The following is a 21604-nucleotide window of genomic DNA, read 5'->3' as shown; positions in this document are numbered from 1 at the left end:
TTAGATTATGTTTCCAGATTACGATTGTTGTGGCGTCCGTGTAGATATTTCAACATGCCCAGTCTAGTGTGACAGCTGCTTTTATGCAGTAGTATTTCTTTTTTGTATTTAGATGCAAATCACTATCACACTAGCCACCGGCACAGCTTACCCCGAAGCATCTGCCACGCTTGATCACACAGCTGCCATTTTGGATGAAATAAATACGTTTATTTACACTTTTCATTTGCTTCATCACATGCCATTTTTGCTCTTAACACCAACCACTAAACTGCACACACAGGATTGTGGGATACATATTTGGAGAACAACATATCTAGTGCATGCTGCCTTCATAAACTGACTGCAGTAGACGGTTGTTACACAAATACTGGATTCGTTTGTGCATTGGTGCTTTCCTACTTCCATATAATCTAATAAAGGCTCCTTATTGGCTTTGATAGTTCTATGGAGATCCTTTAACATCCATGAAAAAGTTCATAAGAATATTAAAATATTCTTCACAGTAAGAAAAAAAAATGGTTCTTTGGGGGAATTGCTTCAAAAAAAAAAAAAAAAAAAAAAACCTTTTTGAAACCATTATTCTCAAGAGTTAATACTGCCTGCAATTTCGGATACATATAAAATAAATATTTTGTATATATAGAAGAAGGGAACATATTTATTTTTTGGTATTATATTGGTAAGGGTTGAGATCTGGCATGTATACATTGAATCTCTTCCATATAATTTCCTAGTATCAAGAGAGAAGTGAGATGGAGATGTGGTCTCTTGATTTGTCCATACGCATCACATCAGCAACATTAGTTTTCTTGTGGAAAAAGTACAAGTGAAACTGTCCTCACCTGACCTGGTTGTCCTTAAACTTAGTGTAGTGCAAAGCAGACAAATGGAATCTGCTGTGGTTTTTACCAGAGCTTTTGATCCAGGAACAAAAGTACAGATAATATGGCATTAGAATAGCGAAGAGGAAATAAAGCATTTAAATGAGTGTGTCTCTCAGCTGCTGTCCAGTCATGGTTCCCTTTGAGGACGTGCTGTTTCAGGTGAGAAAAGTTTTACAGGTTAGCCCTGGCCTGCTACACAATCTTCTCAGAGAGCTCCACGAGGCCAACGTCTTTTCTACCAAGTATTACCAGTCTCTCTATGAAGATGGTGAAGTTGAAGAGCAGCGTTTGTGTGAAGATGTCTGTAATGATGGAGAATATCTGGCCAGAAGACTCTCTTTACCTATCTGGCAAAACTGGGACATCAGCCAAAGCATCCTGGATTCAGCTCTCAGAAAACTGGACGATTTGGTTCCTTCTGGTGAGTTAACATCTTTAAATGTTTGTTTGTTTTTATTTCCATTTTTTGTGCCTGCTTACTGTGGATTTATATTATTTATAACATTTATTTTACTTTATTGCCATTAATTGCTCTATGAAGATTCAAGGAACTTTTCCATTGCACAACTTTCTTTGTAAAAAGGTTTGGTAATACTTTACGATATGGGTGCATTAATATGCAGTAATCCATGCCATGCACAGATAATTGTGAGTTAATGTATGACTTTAAACATTAATGATTAATTATTGCCACATCAGCAAATAATCACAGATTAATTCCCTCTAGTATTAACTAATGCCGTTAATATTTGCTGCACATTATTTACATTTTCTTAAATATGTTCATGAACCAGCCAGAAGAAGATTACCTGATTCTTAAAAAAAAAAATGGCCCCCAAATTTAAAATGAATAGTTATATAATCAATGTAATATATGTAATAGTTATATAATAGTGTGTGTGTGTATATATATTATTTGCTTTTGCAATTAGTATTTGGATAAAGAACTTTCTATATGGTTGAGTCGCTGACAGAAATGCTTCATTTAATAATTCATGGTCAATACTAGACAAAATCTGTTTTAATTTATATATATATATATATATATATATATATATATATATATATATACTATTTAACAAAAATCTTTTCTTATATTAATTTCTCAATCACATGATAAACCCTTTTTCTCCACAATGCTGCCTTCCTCCTAATTAGTGCACACCTGGTAAATATGATCAAAGATGGCTGTAATAATAAATCTGTACTTTGATTTTTTTTAAATCATTTTGATCATCAGTTTATCATTTTGATCTTTTATTTAAAAGTCCGTTAAAATTTCAAACCTTTCATTGAAGTAAAAGAATTGAAAGTGGAGTGTAAATCACATTATGAAATAAGTGTTTTTCTTTAAAGGTGTGGTATAATGCCCTTTTCACAAAATGTAAGTCAAGTCACAATTATTTATATAGCGCTTTTTACAATACAAATTGCATCAAAGCAGCTTCACAGTGATAACATGAAAATAACACAACACAGATCAATAATATTGTTGAATATTAAATGCCAAAAAGCCAAGGCAACAGTGGCAAGGAACCAACTCCATCAGGTGACTGAATGGAGAAAAAGGGAGAACCCAGGCTCAGTCGGGCCAGTTCTCCTTTGGCCAACGAAGGAATGTGATTCGGGTAGCATTACAAAACAAATTGTAAAATAAATTTCTGATGTTGCCAGACTGTGTATGCTAAGTTTTAGCTCAAAATACCATACAAACTACAGATATTTTCATATAGCATGTTAAAGTTGTCACTTTTGAGAGTTAGCAAAAACGCACCGTTTTGTGTCTGGCCCTTTAAATGCAAATGAGCTGCAGCTCCCAACACAGTGGGAGTGTGTGTGTGTTAGCAGCTCCGATTTCCTCATGCAGAAACTGTTCTGCCTTTTATATTTAAACCGGAGTCAGACAAACATGGAGAGACTAAGAAGAATCAAAAACATGTAGAATGCAACAGGACATCTCTGAATAGTTAGTTGATGAATTTATGTCGCTGATGTGAAGTTAACTGTGTTCAAGTAGAATATTCTGTCAGTATCATCTCGTATAGGAACTGTTGTGACATGCACACAGAGTGACTTTCTATTGCATGTGAAAAGACGGATGCTACAGTTTGAGCAGACTTACAAATGTCCTTGACTAACAACAGCTCTTCCTCTTCTCAACATGGACTGCGTGTTCCCGGGGCAGGGTTTACGTAAATTTTAGGGTTAGTGATGTCACTAACCCGGGAGGAAGCTTGTGTAGTCCCTACCAGCCGTTTGTTGTACTCCTTAAAAAACAATTTCTTTAAAAGCAAATATCTCCCTTTGCTCTGAACTTTGAGCGTTGTAACTTTGCAGATGTTGTTTATGCTCAAACAGTAACATTACACACTAACTGAAGTTAGAAAAGTGACATCATAATTAACCACCCCTTTAAAACACGTAGGCCACAATTATTGGCAGGGCCCCTTTTATTAAATACTTTTTGCAACCTCCTTTTGTCATGATAACAGCTCTGAGTTTTCCCCAATAATGCCTGATGAGTTTGGAGATCAGCACCTAACACCTAACAAGAGATCAGAGACCATAGACCTCCTCCTCTCCAGGGGCCTCATGTAGCCTATTACTTTCCGTGGTTTTCATCCTAGAAGTGTGCTTGCGCACAAAAGCTATATTTTGCATACACACAAAAGTAAAACCAAAAAAGTGAAACTACACCAAAACCTATATATATATATATATATATATATATATATATAATATTTTTGCTGTGTAGCTAAATAATCAGCTCTTCACTTACAAAATATTAAAAAAAAAGTGCATATCTTATCTTTCCTACTGCGTGTCTGCACTATGACACCAACAGGACAGGGTTCAGTGGCCTACAGTTTATAGGCTATACAGTCATCAGTTCTCATCCCAAGCAAGGCGTCATATAGGCCTACTGGCGCTTTTGACTTTTCGTCTACACATCTTATTTTAGCTATTTAACAGCCTATTTTAGCTAACAATCTTTTGCTGCACATCAGAACTATATTCTTGGGTTTTACTCATTGTGATGAATGATTAGGGAATTTGGCCTTTGTGTTTCCTCATATTTATACTTCTGTAAAACAAGAAGTCATAGCTAAAAATGTCATGTAGTCACCCTGGTGAGCTAAATAATGTAAATGTCAATGGGAATGGGAATATACTTCAGAGATATTTAATTCATAAAAAAATCCCCCACTTTAAATTCTTTGACTTCAATGAAAGGTTAGATTTTTGCAATTCTTGAAAAATACTTTATTAAATGTACCAAATGTCTTACAGTTTTGAGTACAGCAGCAATGCTACAGGAGGGTGTGAATAAACATTTAAAACAACACTGCTGTTGATACTAGTTCTATATACTGACCACATTTACACTCAAACAGAAGAAAAGTGTCAATGAGGTTCTATATTGAACCATAGGATCCTTGACTAAATTTTAAAGAACACTTCATGCCAAAAAGGTTTTGTATATGGACAACCATCTTAAATGATATATGAAGGGGAAAAGGCTCCATGAACTCTGACAGAACCCATTAAGCTTCTATGCTGTATGTGTTGCAACATACTGCTTGACAGGATGCACCTGTAACTAGATCTCTCGCAGATACTATATAGAGTTGCTTTCTAAGCAAGCTGCTATGTGTGGCATGGAGTCTGAAGGGTTTTTATATGCGGATCGCTGAATAAAAATAACACGGAAAGATGTCACAATTCAACCCAAAAGAAGCCGCTGTAATATATAATTTTATTCAATAATTCTTCAATATAGGCTACACAGCCCATTCTCACTCCCAAGGCGTCACCTAACTGACGCCTTGTGAAGCATTTGGACATGCTTCAATATCTGACGCTTGAGGCGCCCTTTAGCGTCAGTTAGATGACGCCCTAGGATAGCGTGTACCCTACCCCCACACCTAAACCTAAACCTAACCGCGTCCTCTAACTGACGCTTTCCTTTAGCGTCAGTTAGATGACGCCGTAGGATCGCGTCATGTAAGTGACGCTAAAGGGCGCCTAAAACGTCAAATATTGAAGCATGGTCAAAGGTGACGCCTTGGGGTGAGAATGCGTTGATATACAATATGAGATATACAATGTATTGTAGGCTACTGTAAGATGTGGTGTCACCAGCAAACCAGGCAAGTCTGTGAGACAGTTTTATTTATAGGCAGTTTCATGGGCAGTGTTGATAAAAAAAAACTAAAGCAACCAAAAGTTGTCATACCAGTCTATGCGCTTTCATTTTTTTTTTTTTTTAGGAGGAAGGTGGCATGCAATGTTTGGTATCGGAGCAGGGAACTTCACTGTTAATGGCAATGGATTTGCAGAGGGTTTTTTGTTGTTCACAGAGATTTTCGGAGGTTTTCGGTAATTGAGGCATGAACAGATGTTTTATAAAGACCTGTGTGTGAAGAAAAAAAAAAAAGAAAACGTCACACAACAGACAATGGAAAATACCTGGCACTCCAGGGTGGAGCATTACCACATGAGTGCAAAGCTTAGAACCTTGAGTATGTATAGTGATTGAGCTGAGGTTTTTTTTTTGTTGTTGTTGTTTTTAGCTTAATAACAAACGAGATACTGTAGGTTACATATTTTAAGGTTCCTTACTGTGTGTCATTAAATTAACCTCTTTTAACGAGTTTGTTACTGTAAAATTGACTACTAAAGACAGATCACCATCAGGGTGAAACACATGACAGTGAAATATTTCAGTAGCCTAAATATTATATATTATCATCATCATCTCCATCATCAACTTTTAATTTCAACATCAGATTGAATGTCCTTCGTGTGAGAACATATTTTCTAAACGACCAATCGGGAGGTGAGTTTGGTTTTGTGCCTATCCAAAGCAACCCCCTTTTACATACTGAAAGTAAAAGTATGCAGCCTGTTTTGGTGTTTGCCAGACAATGCCTCACCCGTGTAATCTGAGGACACGTCGTGCGCAATAGAGCTGATTTTCTTCACAGCTTTAATGTAATGGGAAAATAATTCTGAGTAAATATGGACTGTATCAGTGGAACAGGTAAAGTTCAAAGATTTTCATTTATTAGACTACAATTAAATTATAATGCGTTTTTGCAATATAAAACATATTTTACTTTGCTCCATGAAACCAGTTTTCTAACAAAATAAATGTATAATCTGAATTGTCAGACAAATATATATCAGAAACGCGGTTTTCCCCTCGCAGTTATTTATTTTCTTGCAGAAAGAGCGCGCGCTCCTTGCGCGCATCTTGCGCGTCCACACTATACGATGAGTTTTAGGCTATACCTCAGGAAATTGTAACAGCATATTTATGTCATGATTAAAAACATGTAGGCTAATATAATGTGTCACTGCGTTGCAACAGATGCTGAATTGCCAGATATTGTCTCAGACCCAATGTCTGAACTCTTACCTGGTGAGTATAGCCGTAGATGCAGTCATTTTAACGTGGTAAACAAACGTAGCCCTATATTTGGCATTTGAGTTGAGTTTTCTAAAGAGATTTACCTTTTGTTTTCACAGATAATGTCCTCCTAGAATATCTTGAGTCCATTCAGAGTGAATCTGAAGAAGCTTTTGGTCAGTTTCACTCATTGCCCTGTTTAATTGTGTGTATATAAATAGGCCTATATAAATCATTGTCTTCCTTGTTTTGGCAGATCCCAACTTCCTTGATAACCTCAGTTCTCTATGTAAGACTCCCTAACTTAATATTATTTGAATAGAATTATATTTTTCAAATTGTAGGGGAACCAATGAATGTTTGTTAATGCATTTGCACCACACTGTTTTTTTTTTTTTTTTTTTTTTTTTTCGAAAATAAAGTTAAATGCATTTTGCAATATCTTTCACATCTGCTTTACAAACAGTTGACCCTGACACAATTTGCTCACAAACAAGCCTAGGACTAGCCCAAGAAAATGCTTCTTTGACAAACAAAAGGTCAAGAAAGCGAAAAGGTAATTTTATTTTTCTCTTAGATGTTCTCTTAAGAAATACCTGTATTGAAATTAGCAAGTAAGAGTTATGTTTTCTATTGATAGTTAATTCACCTTCAAACAAAACCCGCACAGATACTGATGGCAAACCCTTGTGCAAACGCAACAAAAAAGGTAATTCAAACATCACATGTAGCATTGAAACAGTACAATCATTGTTAGGGTTTAATGGTCAGAACCAGGAGTGTTGAATTATTTAACTCCTAAACTAGTTTTAAACATATATGGCTAACTTATTTTGTACTTCTGTTTTAAGGAACACAATTTGTGTGCGTATATATTGTTTTTAGAACTCTATACTAAGAAAAGGAAGTAAACATATTTGTTATAAATGTAGCTCTCTGTAACAACAAAACCACAAGTGAAACATAATGATGCAAACCAAAAAGCATGTCTCTGTTACAGCAACAGCGTGCACTGAAAGCCCCTCAAGAGGAATAACACCCACCATTCCATCCCAGGGTAGTTTCCAGTTGAGCTCAAACACAATTCAAAACATTTTACATATTCCATTCAGACACCTTCCTCTGCCCTCTAGTGGTGAGTTTTATAGGTTTTATTTTCATATTGTACATGCATTTAAAAAAAAAAAAAAACTACAGTAGGCCTTGGCTTTGAACGTTGACTATGGCTCTTTGGATCACTCAGGTGGTTCAGCACTACAGTTCATCCACAACATCTGCCCTTTAACGCCCCCTCTGATCGGCACTGTGGTTCCGACATGGCCCACGTACGTGCTTGGTGAGTCCACTGCTATCATCATCAAACGGCTGCATGTGACTGTTTGTTTTATTTACTGTATCTCTCCTTTCACTTTCACATCAAATGCAGTGTCGCCCCAACATGTGAGTCCAGGCCCTCAGATACTTCCACTTTCACCTGGTAAGATGTTGTCTTATGGATATTTAAGCCTCTTTGGCATGGGTTGTCATTTTCCTGTGGAGTTGGGCTATTTTTAGACTGTTGACGTGGATAAATGGATAAATGTGCATAAACTGTATTTGACTGAAATAATTGTATTCAAATATCTTACACATTTTACATTCTACCAATGATAAAACTGTGCTAGATTTTTTGTGAGGGAGGGCCACTGGTAGGGTTCGAAAACTGTTTATGATTACTCCTAAATAGTGATTTGTATTTTATACATATTAAAATAAACATTTACATTTTGTCATTTACAGTGTTGTGCAAGTTACTTCCAAACTGTAATACATTAGGTATTACTTGTTACTGTTATTTAAAAGTAATTCATTACCTTACAATATTACTGTCCCAGAATTGTAATGCGTTACATTACTCATGTATTACTTTTTAGTTACTTTCACCAAAATAACTAAGTAGAACTTAACTTTTGGGCTGTAACGATATGCAATATGAAACCGAAATCGCGATTCGCCACACGACTCAGATCCACGAACCTACAGAATCGCGACACACCTCTTCCAACTCCAGCGTTATTCTCCTTACCGTCCAGATCCAATGCTGCCTTATCTTTAAATTAGGCTATTAGTATTATTTGAAGTTAACATTATAAAATACGTAGACCTACACCACAAAACTAGTTGAGGATAAATTATTTAAAATTGGGGAAGTCCAGCATTATGTACATGACATTTGCAGTCAAAACTTCAAATAAAAATTCTCAGAAAATACATGTATTGAAACATATATAGGCTACTTCCTTAAAGCACTCCAGACATTAGACAAATATCAGTCTATGTTTTATTTTTAATATTAGGGAAAAGACACACATTCATGCGTGACAAAAAAATAGGAGGCAAAATCGATTTTTTGTAATTCTGTTAATTACACTGCGCAAATCGGATGAGGAAGGGTTGGCTCTCCAGTCTCCATAGAACTTAAAATATTCATTTTATTTTAGTTTTCGTGTTCGCATTTATGAGGAAAAAACAATGACGCGACCGCTCTGAACTGGCACTAAAAGACTGCTTTAAAACTTTCACATAGTCTGTTGCCTTTAAGAAGTAAAAGCAGACAATACACTGTAATACAACTGTAATACAAGCCTCACTGAACATGTAACGAGTAAAATATTACTGAAAATTGATTAGTAATGCCTTACACTACTGCGTTACAGCAAAAAGTAATATGTTACTGTAATGTATTACTTTTGTAATGCGTTACTCCCAACACTGGTCATTTAGCAGACGCTTTTATCCAAAGCGACTTGCATCTGAGGACTAAATCAAACAAGTCATCGTGAAGAGGCAATAACAACACAAGAAGTGCTCAAAATATGTATTAGAGTGGGATATTTTAAGTTTTGACATTTGGGATAGGATCATTGTGGTAGTTTTGGGCTATTTCTGAATGGACATCAAGTCATCAAGTCAGTGTTATGCAGACCTGGCATTCCTGGTTTTAGCAATACTGGTGTGGTAACAGAATTCCTTCTTTTCCAGCTGATGGCACAGTTGCCCCACCGGAGCTCACGGTTTCAGTGCTCCCAGTCGGCTCATCCTCAGACCGTGCATGCAAGAGTTTGCCATCAGTATCTGTAGACACACTATCTCCTACAAAAGGTGAGTTCAGGATTTGAGGACAGCAAATGTGTGTCTGTGCTTGGTTTCATCTAATGTAGATAAAGATAAACAACAACTAATTCTAAACTTTTGAATCATCATGGATTTTTTCTTTTAAAATTATCATAAAAATCATAATAAAAAATTAAGAAATTATTGTCTTATTTTAATATTTTTATTAAATATTTTGATTCCAAGTCATGTTTTATTTTGATTCTGGTAATATCAGCGTGTAATTTCTGCAGCACTAGCATCACCAGTCGGAAAAAATAAATTACAGATTTGTTTGAAAAGGTAAAGATGATGGGAAAAATGAGTGTCATGTACCGCACTAAGACACACGGGTTGAAGATCCAAATGCAGTTTTATTGAAGGGCAATCCAAAAACTTAATCTAAAAGAAAGGCAATAGGTCAAAACAGATGTTGTGGACACTATTTGTTCCGGTGAAATCACAAAACAAAATGCACACAAACGTGACCCTGCTGATATGAACATACTCTCCTGTTCGAACTCGTTCATCAAAATTCTTTTTCAGTGTCAATTTGTTCGTTTCATTCATTGAATGAACCAAATGACTCGGAAAAAGATTTGTTCATTTTGATGAACGAGTTCGAACAGGAGAGAGTCACAAACGCTCATCACAGAACAGAGCAAGGCGAGCATTTGAGCTTATAAAAATTAAACATTGTTATTTATTTATTAAATGAGCGATGGTTTCTCTTGATAAGACCCTTATTCATCGTCTGGAATCGCTTAAGGCCCTTTGAACAGTTTGCAGTTTGTACTGAAAGTGTCTTTTGGTCCTTGAACCGTTTGGTTTCCACTGAAGTGCATTATATGGAGAAAAATGCTGGAATGTTTTCATCAAAAACCTTCATTTCTTTTCGACGGAAGAAAGAAAGACATGGACATCTTGGATGACATGGGGGAGAGTAAATTATCAGCAAAAGTTTTTTTCAAAAGTGAACTACTCCTTTAAATTACACATGCAAAGCACGCGTATCTATGGATTTATTCACATGGAAATTCTCAGTACTAACAATGTAGTAGATAAACAAAAAAATGAAACCCAATGTACAATTGTATTGTATTGAATTGTATTGTTTTGCGAATTACAGAAGGAAACCCACAAAATAACACTGATTCCCCACCTTCCAAAACCGAAAGGAAAATCCGTCCAGAAGCACCAGGTAAGACAACTATTTAATCATTGCGTAAGCCTGAAAAACTTGATTAGACTGTGGGAAACATGATAAATGTTTATTTTACAGAATGTGTTAAAGATTACATACATCACGTAAAGTCCCACATGAGAGATGTCTGCTGCACTATGCGTGGGGGAATGGGAATGGAATCACACTACGTGGATGTGCATCTGATCCAGAGGAAACTCCTTATCAAATCTGGCAAGAATGCAAACAAGTGCTTAGAAAAAGAGCTGGTCATCCTCAGTGATTCAGAGCGAAAGAAAGCAAAGTTGGACAGAAGTCAGGTGTTTTGTAGCAGTGATTCCAGACCTAAACAATCTGTAGCTCTCCTCGGAAAAGCCGGAGTGGGGAAAACCACGTTCATTCAGCGTTTATGCTTGGACTGGGCGAGCGGCAGCCTGCCTCAATTTCAGTTTGTTTTTTTGCTGAACTTTAAAATTTTAGACCTCACACAATCTAACCACAGCTTGAAAGAGTTACTGTTTGATTTGTCTACATCCCCCCGCTGCGAGGACTCAGATTCTGTGTTCAAACACATTCTGTCCTGTCCGGATGAAGTTCTCATTATCTTTGACAGCTTTGATCACATTAAAGACTTTGAGGGGCTTCTTCAGTCCCCTGCTAAATCACCAACAGACACTAAATACACCATCAAGCAGCTTTTTTCGGGTTTGTTCCAAAAGGAAATCCTCTCGGGCTGCACGGTTCTCATCTCCACAAGGCCTAAAGATGTTTTAAATCAGGTGCTGCGAAAAACCGACTGCCTTTTGGAGCTTGGTGGCTTCTCTCCTGAAGACATCGAGTTGTATACATCAAAATATTTTGGGGATTCTTCCCTCCAAGGGAGTGCACTAAAAAAGATTAAGAATCAAAGCTACATATTCAGTTTATGCTCCAACCCGCTACTTTGTTGGACCACCTGCTTCCTGCTCGAGCACCAAGACAGTCGCGGTGATAGTTTGCCTTCAACCCTCACAGACTTGTACCACAGAGTGACCTCCAAGCATCTGCAATTGGCTATTCTTGGAAACAGCTCATTATGTAAGAAGAAACAGCCCGACATTCCACAATTGTGCAAAATGGCATGGGAGGGATTCAAGAATCACAATACACATGTAAACCCTGGCAGTTCAACTGAGCTGCTGAGCTGCGGTCTTAAAAGTGGCATACTTGTATCCTACGAAACATCTGAACGCCAAGAAAACCACTTTGCAGACCTCTTCACTCAAAACCTCCTGAGCGCTTTGCACTTGGTGCAATCTAAACAGGTGAATGAAAAAATGGTGGTGGCAAACTGCATAGTCCAGCAGAAGAAACGAAAGGTTCAGGGAGAGTCGCAGGACGTCTTGCAGAGGTTTGTCACTGGATTGGTCTTCCAGACGGCACCTGATAGAGGAAGCATCCTGTCCAGCAGTGTCAACATAAAGGCCAAAAGAAAGGCTGTTGAAGCCCATCTGGAGAGAATGAAGCCTAAAGATTTGGTTCCTGCCAGGTTATTAGAACTGTTTCATTGTGTTTATGAGACCAACAGAGCCAAATTTGCCAAACTGCTGTTAAAAAACCTGCCTGAAAATCTGTCATTCTGTGGGGCGCAGCTTTGCCCTTCAGACGTGTATGTGATATGCCATCTCCTCCAGCATGCCAGCGCAATGAAGCGGACCTTCTCCATTAACCTGCAAGATACATGCATTCCCATCAGTGGCCTGAAAGAGCTTGTGGGACTCAAATGTATCAAATCATTCTGGTGAGAAACTGCATTGCTATAAGAATTCACTTAAAAAATGGAAATTGTCATCATTTATTTACCCTCCACCGACAACCTGTAGGCTATGTGAAAATACAAAAATAGAAAAGTTGAAGATTGTTTTAATTCTAATGCAGTTACAATTACATACAACTGAAGCTTCAAAAAGGATGTAAAAGCACCTTAAATGTAGTCTTTTCTCTATTCCAAGTCAATCAAAAGATTGCGTGATGATCGGACTGAAATTCAAGCAGTTATTCATTGAGTCAGAAAGATTTTAAAAAACGGCACACAAGTTCTATTGACCACTTTAATGATACTTCAGATCCTCTAAGAAGACTTTTCATTTTAATTCCATGGAAAACAGAATTTTTATAGGGCATTTCAGAATGTTTGTAAACAATAGGCACCGCGAAACTTCCGGGTGGCAGAACGCGAGCGGCTTCCATTGACTAACTGAAGAGATCCAGCCGGCAACTGAACAGTTACACAGTTAAAATCATTGTTGTTGATCAAAGTTGAATCTATGGAGAAAATATGTTGTGTTTGGGGTTGCGCCACCAGATATACAGCAAAAGGTGTAGGTTTTTTTTTATCGATTTCCTTCAGAAAAAAGTAAATCTATCCAGCAGAACCTGTGGGTGAGGAGGTTAAAGCGAGTGGACGTCGTCAAAAGTGCATGTCGTCTTCTAATTATGAGCCTGAGCCCGATTTAAATCCAACCATTTTAATACGTGGGTCGTTATATAACTGACGTTCTCAACTAACTTAGTTATTTCTATTACTTTCCATGTTACTTTCTTTTGAGCGGTGAGTAAATGCTTCTTCATCGTAAATGCTTCTGATTGGCCAATGCGTTCAATAAATCAACACATATGTCTGTGATTGGCTACATCGCTCATCGCTGCAGTCACGTTATAAAATGAAACTCTGCCATGTAACTGTTAAGTCATTTCTATTTTGTTTTAGTTGTTCTCGTTGCTTTTCTGCAACAGATGAATACAAATGTATTAGTTTTTATTTGTTTTATTCATAGATATTTCTAGTTTGCGGGAGTCCCGCGAATCGTTTTATTCTCCTGCAATCCGCAGAGTGCATTACCGCCCGCACTCGGCCATCAGATCTAGTCCCGCGCCGCGGTCTAGTGCGTTGGGAGTGCACGTCTCTAGATCAAAAAAATCTAAGCTTTAATGATCATGTTAACTATGTCTGAATTTCCACCACGTCTGTTCTTGAATCAACTGTTGAAATGTAGATTAGGCTTCTGCCGGCGGTGTGTCTCCCTCCATGCAATTTACTAGTGTTGCCATAGGGACGCTTCGGCTTTTGCCACCCGGAAGAACGTCTGTTATTGTTGTGACGTCATGGTGAATTGTCGTATTGTATTTTTTTTTTTTTTCAATTAGGGCACATACAGCAGACACCATTGGCTTATGGGAGGACTTGCATCAAAGCAATGATGAACTGAACCTGAAAAAAGCCATTGAGAAATTCACCTTGAACCCATTCAAGGCAACACAAGTCTATCACATAGAGAGCCTGCCTGGCCTTGTCCGAATTCACAGAGAGAAGAAGTTACCAATGAGGTACAGAATCAATTTTATGTTGATACAAGCACATCCAATGACAATCGTCATTAGTCTGTTTTTCGATTACAATTGTGGCATAAAACGGATGATGTTGTTAAGGACTATGGCTGTATTTTCAGTGAATGTGTTCCTGCACTGGATGAAGGTGTACCAGCACTCCAGCATCTGCAGAGATTAGAATTTGAGTATGAAAATCTCACTCTTATCTTTTTCCTGCTCCTGCATTTCATTTTCCCTTTATCATTTTATCCATTCAGTGTTGCTTATATTGGGTTCTGCATTGTAGGCTTGGGGTCCAGAATGGTCCAGAACTTTTCCCCAAACTCATCGAGGTCCTACCTTCTCTGCAGTCTCTCCAACATCTTGAGTGAGTATTCTGTGGTGGATTTTTATCACAAGTTGGATCAAAACTAAAGATTTTAAGATTTTTTTTTTTTTTTCAGTCTTGAGAAAAACCAAATAGGAGACTCTGGAGCTGAGAAGCTATCTGGCGTTTTACAGTTTTTGGCATGTCTGAAATTGCTAAAGTAAGTTTTGAAGCATTTATGCCCTTAAATATAACACATATATATAGAGTCTAGAAGACTCAATTTTCCAGATGATTATTATAACTTATAAAGGAACTGTCACAACTGCACTGCTGACCAATGTTCCCACCATCCAGTCTGTCTCAAAACTTAATTGGAGATGTCGGTGTGGAGAAACTGGCTAAAGCTCTGGCCTCAATCCCTTCTCTACAGAGTCTCAGGTACTACAGTCACTCTCGGAAATAACTTTATACTTATTAAATAAAACCTGAATTTTAGAACTGTTTATAAAACCCTCACTGTTTTGACACAATTATTCCACTTTCCACACTTCTAGTCTGTATGGAAATGCGATTGCTGACAGTGGAGCTGAACACCTGGCCTTGGTTTTACCAGACATGAAATTCCTGCAGGACTTGGAGTAAGTACTTATCCAAATTAAGTTTAATCCTCGGAATAGATTTGAACAACAAGAAAAAATATTTTGTTTCGGTAATTTTAGTATCTTAGTCATGTTTGACATTTGGTTTCTCTTTTGTTCTATTCTAATTGTCTTCAATTCAAATAAAATGTAAGAAATGTTATTTTATTACATTATATTATATCCCTGCATTTCTTGTTATTTACTTTTTAGTGTAAAGTTCAACAAGTTCACAGATACTGGAGCTACAAAGCTCAGTGCTGCTCTGAAAAACTGCAATGGAATGAAGTCTTTGGAGTGAGTGTCTAATCTTTAACATCATTTAGGATATTGGTCTCATAGGCCAGTTTGTTTTTTTCATAACTTTTTTTCTTGTATTAGGTGTCAGATAGCATCTCTACTAAGTAACACCAAGCATCACATTTGAGCTAGTTGAAAAACAGAAGTTAATCTCTAAAATCTGACCACAGTCACTAAGATTATGAATTATGTATATTATTATTCATCATTATATAGCTTATGCTTTTCATGATAAGCAAATGATCTTGTTTTTTCTTCTTCCTCAGGCTGTGGAATGACTGCATTCCATATGGAGTTTTTGAACACCTTCGTCTTCAAGATTCACGGATAAGATCACTTTGACACATTTTTTAATGGCTACATAATAGACACTGTTACAATAAGCGAGGATTTTTGTTTTTTTACAAAAGCATCATTACCTATACAATTCATTAGTTCATCGATATTTGCCAGAGGACACTAAACTGCTTCAAAAAGTTGTTCAACTCTCTCACTGAAATTACTTTACATGTGACTTGCACTTTCTGATTTTTTTGTGGATATACTGTTTCTCAGCACTAAAGCTACTTATTGTTGTTGTTGTTGTTTTTTTACAATAAACAAGTTCTATGAGTTTGGTTTTCATGATTGTGACAGTTTCAGATAAATCAAACATATTTATAATGAATAAGAATAATTCAATTTGAACATTAGTTATTACTATTCAGTTATGGCTATCTATCTCTCTATCTAAGCAATCCTATGTAACATGTTAATATATGTCAATTTCTTTTTACTTGATGGATACACTAAAATTTAATCAATATTAAATTGAGTTTTAAATCTAGGATAGGCAATTTCAGGGAAGTCCACTGTTAACAGTATGTTTTTGTAATGTGGAAACAGATGTTTGAAAGTCAAATGTGACACCATGGCAACACAAAAAGTGCAATTAATCATTTATTAAATATATATATATATAGAGAGAGTGGATAACTGAAACTCAAATATATCATTTTTTTTTCAGGCTGTCACAAATAAGCAGTTTCAAAGAGTCTTAGAAAAAAACCCAAGAACACCCTGTTTGTCTCATGATGTATTGCTCATTTGAATATTATTAAAGGGAATGAAACCATGCTGAGACAGACCATGTATAAATAAGCGAGTTGTCTGCAGGTAATAACAAGCCCTTGCCGGGCTGACACAGAATCCTGCTTGAGTGCTGAATGCCGAACTAAAAATAAATAGGCTAATGTGACATTTATATCCACAGTAGTGGTTAGTGCCCGAATTTGATCTCTGAGGAGACACTGACTGGCGGCTTCATGGAAAACCACATAGTGTGTTCGGCTTATCTGTTCCAGGTAAACATTCCATGTGGCATGGTGGCTTGCTTGCAGGTCAGTCCCCTGAACCTGGACAGCCTGTGGAGAAACAACAATTAATACACATTTGTTATTTTTTTGAGTATGAATTAATCTAAAAACTGACCTTAACATTACTTACTCATTCATGACAGTCATTTTTTCATAATTTGCCCACTGCAACATTTTTTTATGTCTGCAGAGATGATATGCAGTTCCCTTTGACAATGGCTCTCCAGACACCAAATGAATCGGCCAAATGACATCTTCCCCACAAAAGCGTCGTTTGGGATAGCCAGTCATAATAGTTTATTCCAGATATCCCTCAAAAACATCCAACTCAGTGTCTGTGTCATAGGGAATAGAGGCTGGGTCAGAGAGAACCCCCAAATCCACCAGTGCCTGGTCCATATCCTCTGGCAAAAATACTATCCCTACATTAAGGACTATGTATTCCATTAAAAAGGCATAGTAGAGAATTAAGACATTGACAAAAAATAGACCGAGATAAAACATATATGGAACCTCGTTGATTAGCGATTCCACTGAATCTAACTGAGAGTAAATTGAGTGTGTCATAGACTCCAAGACATATGATTCAGTCTCATTGGACAGACTGAATGAATTGAAAGCATTAAAACTGTTTATATAAGACAGGTCAGTGCGGATCTATCCATTTCAATCAAAAACGCAGTGATGAAACTCCCTTTTCAGCAGTAGTCCCCTTGCATTCCACTATACAGGCAATAAGTTAGTCAAGAACAGCATGTTTGAATGTTCCAAGGCCGCGCGCTGCTCTTTGACATTAGGACACAAATATCCCGAATCCCTCTCAAAAGGCTAGCGATGCATACAAATCAGAAATAAAAGTCGTCCAGAGGCTCGTAGAAGCTTTACAACGCGTGAAAAACAAAACAAACGGCGCTTTCTCATGACTTCACCAAAACCCTTCCGTTCGCACGGAACTATGGGAAATTGAGTCCGCGATGATCGAGTGACGGATGCACCCTCCCTCCATCGACTTCAACAATAAACTACAAATCCCATATTGACTGTGTTGAGGTTTGGGCTGTCATGAGCGCTAGGTCGTCAGGTATGTTTTCATGTGAGGATTCTAGGCCTTCTCTACTGCGGATATGGATCCATTCTCGTAGAAAATTGTGTTAAAACATACATATTGGGATATAACAATATCTAAGAAAATGTTCGGCCGTTCAAGGAGTTGGGTCGGAGGACAGGGGAAGTCCAAAAACATTCATTCTTTGGATCATTTGAAGTAAGTTTTATGGACCTTTTGCCGCTAAGTCGCTAGCTCAGCTCGTGCAGTTTTAGCTTTTTAATTCAGCCAGTGAATGTCATTACTGGGGAAAGTCACTAATAGTCCGTTTTGAAAATGTGAACATTTATATTACGCCCGACATAATTTATTTCTCGCATAGGACCAAAACAGTCTGTAGCAGTCGTAGACTTGGTGATAAAATCTAGTGAGCTGCCTACCAAGACATAATTTTGTGACATTTGGGGATGTAAGTTAACTTACATAATATGTTTACTACAAATTCTATAACATTAGCAGCTAGATTACCTTTAGATCAGCTAGCAGCTAGATTACCTTAGCTGTAACGTTAGTTAGCACACGGTTATATGCTTTGGTCTGTTAGAATATTAAATACAGTTATCTGCTTTTATTAAATATATAACTAATTATAACTATTATACAGAAATGGATTAAAGACGTTATGATCTCAAATAAGTTAAATAAGTTACTTGGTTATAATATGAAATATATTGCGGCATTTAAGTAGTAGCCTGTTTTATTAATATTTCATTAGGTATATGTACCATGTCCTTACAAAGAACACAACAGTGACTGACCACAACCGAAATCTGCTGGTGGAAACTATTCGCTCCATTACTGAGATTCTCATCTGGGGTGATCAGAATGACAGCTCTGTCTTTGAGTGAGTTTCAAATCTCTTTGTTCCAGTTTACACATGCTAGATGTGCAACAAAATGACAGTGTATCTAAATTACAAAATCACATTTTGATTGTAAGCATCATCCTCTCTTTGTAGCTTCTTTTTGGAGAAGAACATGTTTGCGTTTTTCCTCAACATACTACGGCAGAAATCAGGACGCTATGTGTGTGTCCAGCTTCTACAAACACTCAACATCCTTTTTGAGAACATCAGTCATGAGACTTCTCTCTGTGAGTAACCCCCCGGGACGAAGTTAAAGTTTGATGCCTTTTAACTATAAGTTTATGTCCTGAACATTCAATATGTCGTTTCTTTTTCTTTTTAGATTACTTGCTGTCCAATAATCATGTTAATTCCATTATTGTGCATAAATTTGACTTCTCTGACGAGGAAATTATGGCCTACTATATCTCCTTTCTGAAGACTTTATCTCTGAAACTCAACAACCACACAGTGCACTTCTTCTACAATGAGGTAAGGTGAATTTACTGGGGCAACTGACATTTTTCAAATGACGGTTTATATATATATATATGCGGAAAGCAAAGGGGCTTTTATTTGTGGTCTCGCATGCATTCTGTGTGTAACAAACAGACTATTTCCAGGAAGAGATAACAGTTCACCGTGACTTTGTAAAAACCATGTTTCCTGTGTGTTCATCCAACTTGAGCAATTACTTTCTTTCATTTTGGACAAGTGCAGGCCAGCTGTAAGTTTACAACTGTTTTATGTGGATTGGAAAGTGACAGAAATGTTTCAGGGCTCCTTTGTATAGGGGAAAGTTATTGGTGTACTGTAAATGGTTGTAATTAACCGTCATGTGTTCTTTATTCCGTGGCACCTTTGATGCTGTTAATCATTGGTGTCAGGAATGGAGAGGGCCTGCGTGGAAGGATTTGCTCTATGAGAGATCTGATGCTGCACTGATTGTAAATATGTTCTCCTAATGTAAAATTGAAGTTAAAGTTAGTTAGTTCACCCCAAAATAATAATTCTGTCAATAATTACTCACCCTCATGTTGTTCCAACCCTGTAAGAGTTTCGTTCATCTTCGGAACGCAAAAGAAGATATTTTTTGATTTCTGAGAGCTGTATCACTCCTCCATAGGCTTCTAAATGGATCAAAACTGGCCGGCTCAGAAAAGTTAAAGACATTGTTAAAATAGTCCTTTATCGTTATAAAGTGACTACAGTGGCTCAGCCTTAAGTTTATGAAGCGACGAGAATACTGTTTATGTCTAAAAAACAAACAAATAATGACTTTCAACTATTATTTTATTCCTTTGGCAATCTTGGGATATCATGTATATCATGTAAACCAATGCATGTTGCATGCCACTTACACAAAAAGTGTAGAATATAAACCCAGATCAGTGTAATGGATCTGAATGAAATTATAACAAAGCAAAATGCTTGAGGAACACCATGACACTCTATTGAACTCATTATGGTTGTGATAGTGATAACCATAGCTACATTGTGGCATCTCGTGGTGAACAAGAATCATGGAAGGAGTTTAACTTGTATTGCTAACCAAACTAATGTAGGGAACAAAGGCATATTATTAGTAAATTAATTCTCTAAATCACAGCATAAAAATTAAATGAATCTCACTTGATTAGTTCTTCTTAAAGAGAAGTTTTAAGATTATTTTATCAATATATGTTTAGAATTTCTTCAAGCTTTTCCATTTCTTCATGGTTTATAATAATAGAATTGATAAAATGTGAAGAAATGATGAACATATATTGTTATGATTCTTTGATGGACTAAAAAATCTGTTTCAAATAAATGCTGCTTTTTTCTTCCATCAAAGAATCATAACAAAAATGTAGGTAACACTATTTTACAGTGTTCTTGTTGCTTGTTACATGTACCTACTGTAGTAATTACAGTAAATTATGCCTAAGTACATGCCAAAACCCTAACCCTAATTATAGCCAAATACATGTTAATTAATATTACTACTCAGTACGCAAATGTAGTTACATTGTAAAAAGGACATCTTAAAATAATGTCTAACCAAAATGTATCACGGTTTCCACAGAAATATTATGGTGCGTTCACATGCTATGGAAAAGACGATATTTTCCAATTTTTAACTGGTATTTACCAGTGTGTTGTGTACAAGTGCTTTTGTTGTTTTTATGTGGTAAAAAGATGGAGATCCAGACCTGTTATTTAGCTAAAACTATTTTCGATTGCTTAAGTCATCTGCTACAGCATGAAAATGATTTATCAAAACTCAAACGGTAAATAATATGCGGTATATTTTCTAGATCATGAATAGTATATATTTTTACCATTCACGACTCTCACGTTGCTCTCCGCCATTTTGAAAAGGTTAAAGGTTATCTCATCTCGGCAACTCTTATATCAAAATATTCTACAAGCTGCCCAGTGGAAAATACCACACGTGGGGGTGTTCATGTGCATTTTCCACGTTGGCTTTTGGTGTTTACCATAATTACCATAGCACATGAACGCACCATAACTTCATAATAATACGAAATGGTTATTGAGCAGCAAATCATCACATTAGAATGATTTCTGAAGACTAATGTGACACTGAAGACTGGAGTAATGATGCTGAAAACTCAGCTTTACCATCACAGGAAATAAATACAATTTTAAATATATAACAATAGAAAATAGTTATTTTAAATTGTAATAATTTTTCAAAATATCGATATTTTTTTACTGTGTTTTTGTTAAAATAAATGCAGTCTTGGTTGACATAGAAGACTTCTTTCAAACATATTCTCCAAAATTTTTAAATAGTTAAATAATACCTAAATTATTCAATACTAAAAAAGAGTCGACTTCATTGAAGTACGTTGTGTGTGGTGGACTATATATAACAAGGATTTGATTAGATGGATTTTAAACCTATTTATTTGCCGGTGCCGGTGGCATTTTATTCAGGGACGCTTTTCGAGTTCAGTGATGTTATGCACCCATTTCCTCTGCTCTTGTAGAGGTCCTGGATTCACATAAGAGATAAAAGTACAAGGTTTTGTGTATTTGTCCCTAGTTGCAGTTCTCCTCTC

The 21604-nt window shown here is 36.7% G+C and overlaps 3 protein-coding genes across 7 annotated transcripts in view; 2 read left to right on the top strand and 1 right to left on the bottom strand.

The window, feature by feature from the left end:
• Positions 1-872: 872 nt before the first annotated feature.
• On the top strand, positions 873-15844 carry ciita (class II, major histocompatibility complex, transactivator). Of its 2 annotated transcripts, none has more exons than XM_039686236.2 (20): positions 873-1308; positions 6262-6312; positions 6420-6476; positions 6557-6589; positions 6767-6856; positions 6941-7009; positions 7301-7435; positions 7544-7636; positions 7727-7777; positions 9322-9441; positions 10562-10633; positions 10715-12395; positions 13802-13981; positions 14104-14169; positions 14271-14351; positions 14428-14511; positions 14649-14732; positions 14849-14932; positions 15146-15229; positions 15499-15844. In XM_039686236.2, the coding sequence occupies exons 1-20, from the start codon at positions 987-989 to the stop codon at positions 15572-15574; spliced, it is 3513 nt and encodes a 1170-aa protein (XP_039542170.2). In that variant the 5' UTR covers positions 873-986; the 3' UTR covers positions 15575-15844. The 2 variants fall into 2 exon arrangements, with proteins under 2 accessions (XP_039542170.2, XP_039542171.2); XM_039686237.2 differs by lacking the exon at positions 873-1308 and adding an exon at positions 5777-5931.
• Positions 15845-16158: 314 nt separating this feature from the next.
• Positions 16159-17549, bottom strand: dexi (Dexi homolog (mouse)). Its single transcript, XM_039686251.2, has 2 exons — positions 16718-17549; positions 16159-16635 (listed from the first exon to the last, which is right to left on the bottom strand). Exon 1 carries the CDS (start codon positions 17152-17154, stop codon positions 16885-16887), a length of 270 nt encoding a protein of 89 aa, XP_039542185.1. The 5' UTR covers positions 17155-17549; the 3' UTR covers positions 16159-16635; positions 16718-16884.
• A 94-nt stretch (positions 17550-17643) lies between these two features.
• Positions 17644-21604, top strand: part of clec16a (C-type lectin domain containing 16A) — a 62477-nt gene continuing 58516 nt past the window's right edge. For 3 of the 4 annotated variants that reach the window (XM_089128473.1, XM_039686244.2, XM_039686241.2), the window contains exons 1-4: positions 17645-17851; positions 18408-18536; positions 18651-18784; positions 18880-19028. In XM_089128473.1, coding sequence (XP_088984599.1) covers positions 17778-17851; positions 18408-18536; positions 18651-18784; positions 18880-19028 — 486 coding nt within the window. In that variant the 5' untranslated portion in view covers positions 17645-17777. Of the gene's footprint in view, positions 17852-18407; positions 18537-18650; positions 18785-18879; positions 19029-21604 lie in introns of all 4 variants that reach the window. The other variant, XR_016155104.1, reaches the window with a different exon arrangement.

Source organism: Pimephales promelas, chromosome 3 (genome assembly GCF_988280905.1).
Source record: "Pimephales promelas chromosome 3, fPimPro1.hap1.1, whole genome shotgun sequence".
Lineage (NCBI taxonomy): Eukaryota > Metazoa > Chordata > Actinopteri > Cypriniformes > Leuciscidae > Pimephales > Pimephales promelas.
This window is presented reverse-complemented; position numbering and strand designations above follow the sequence as displayed.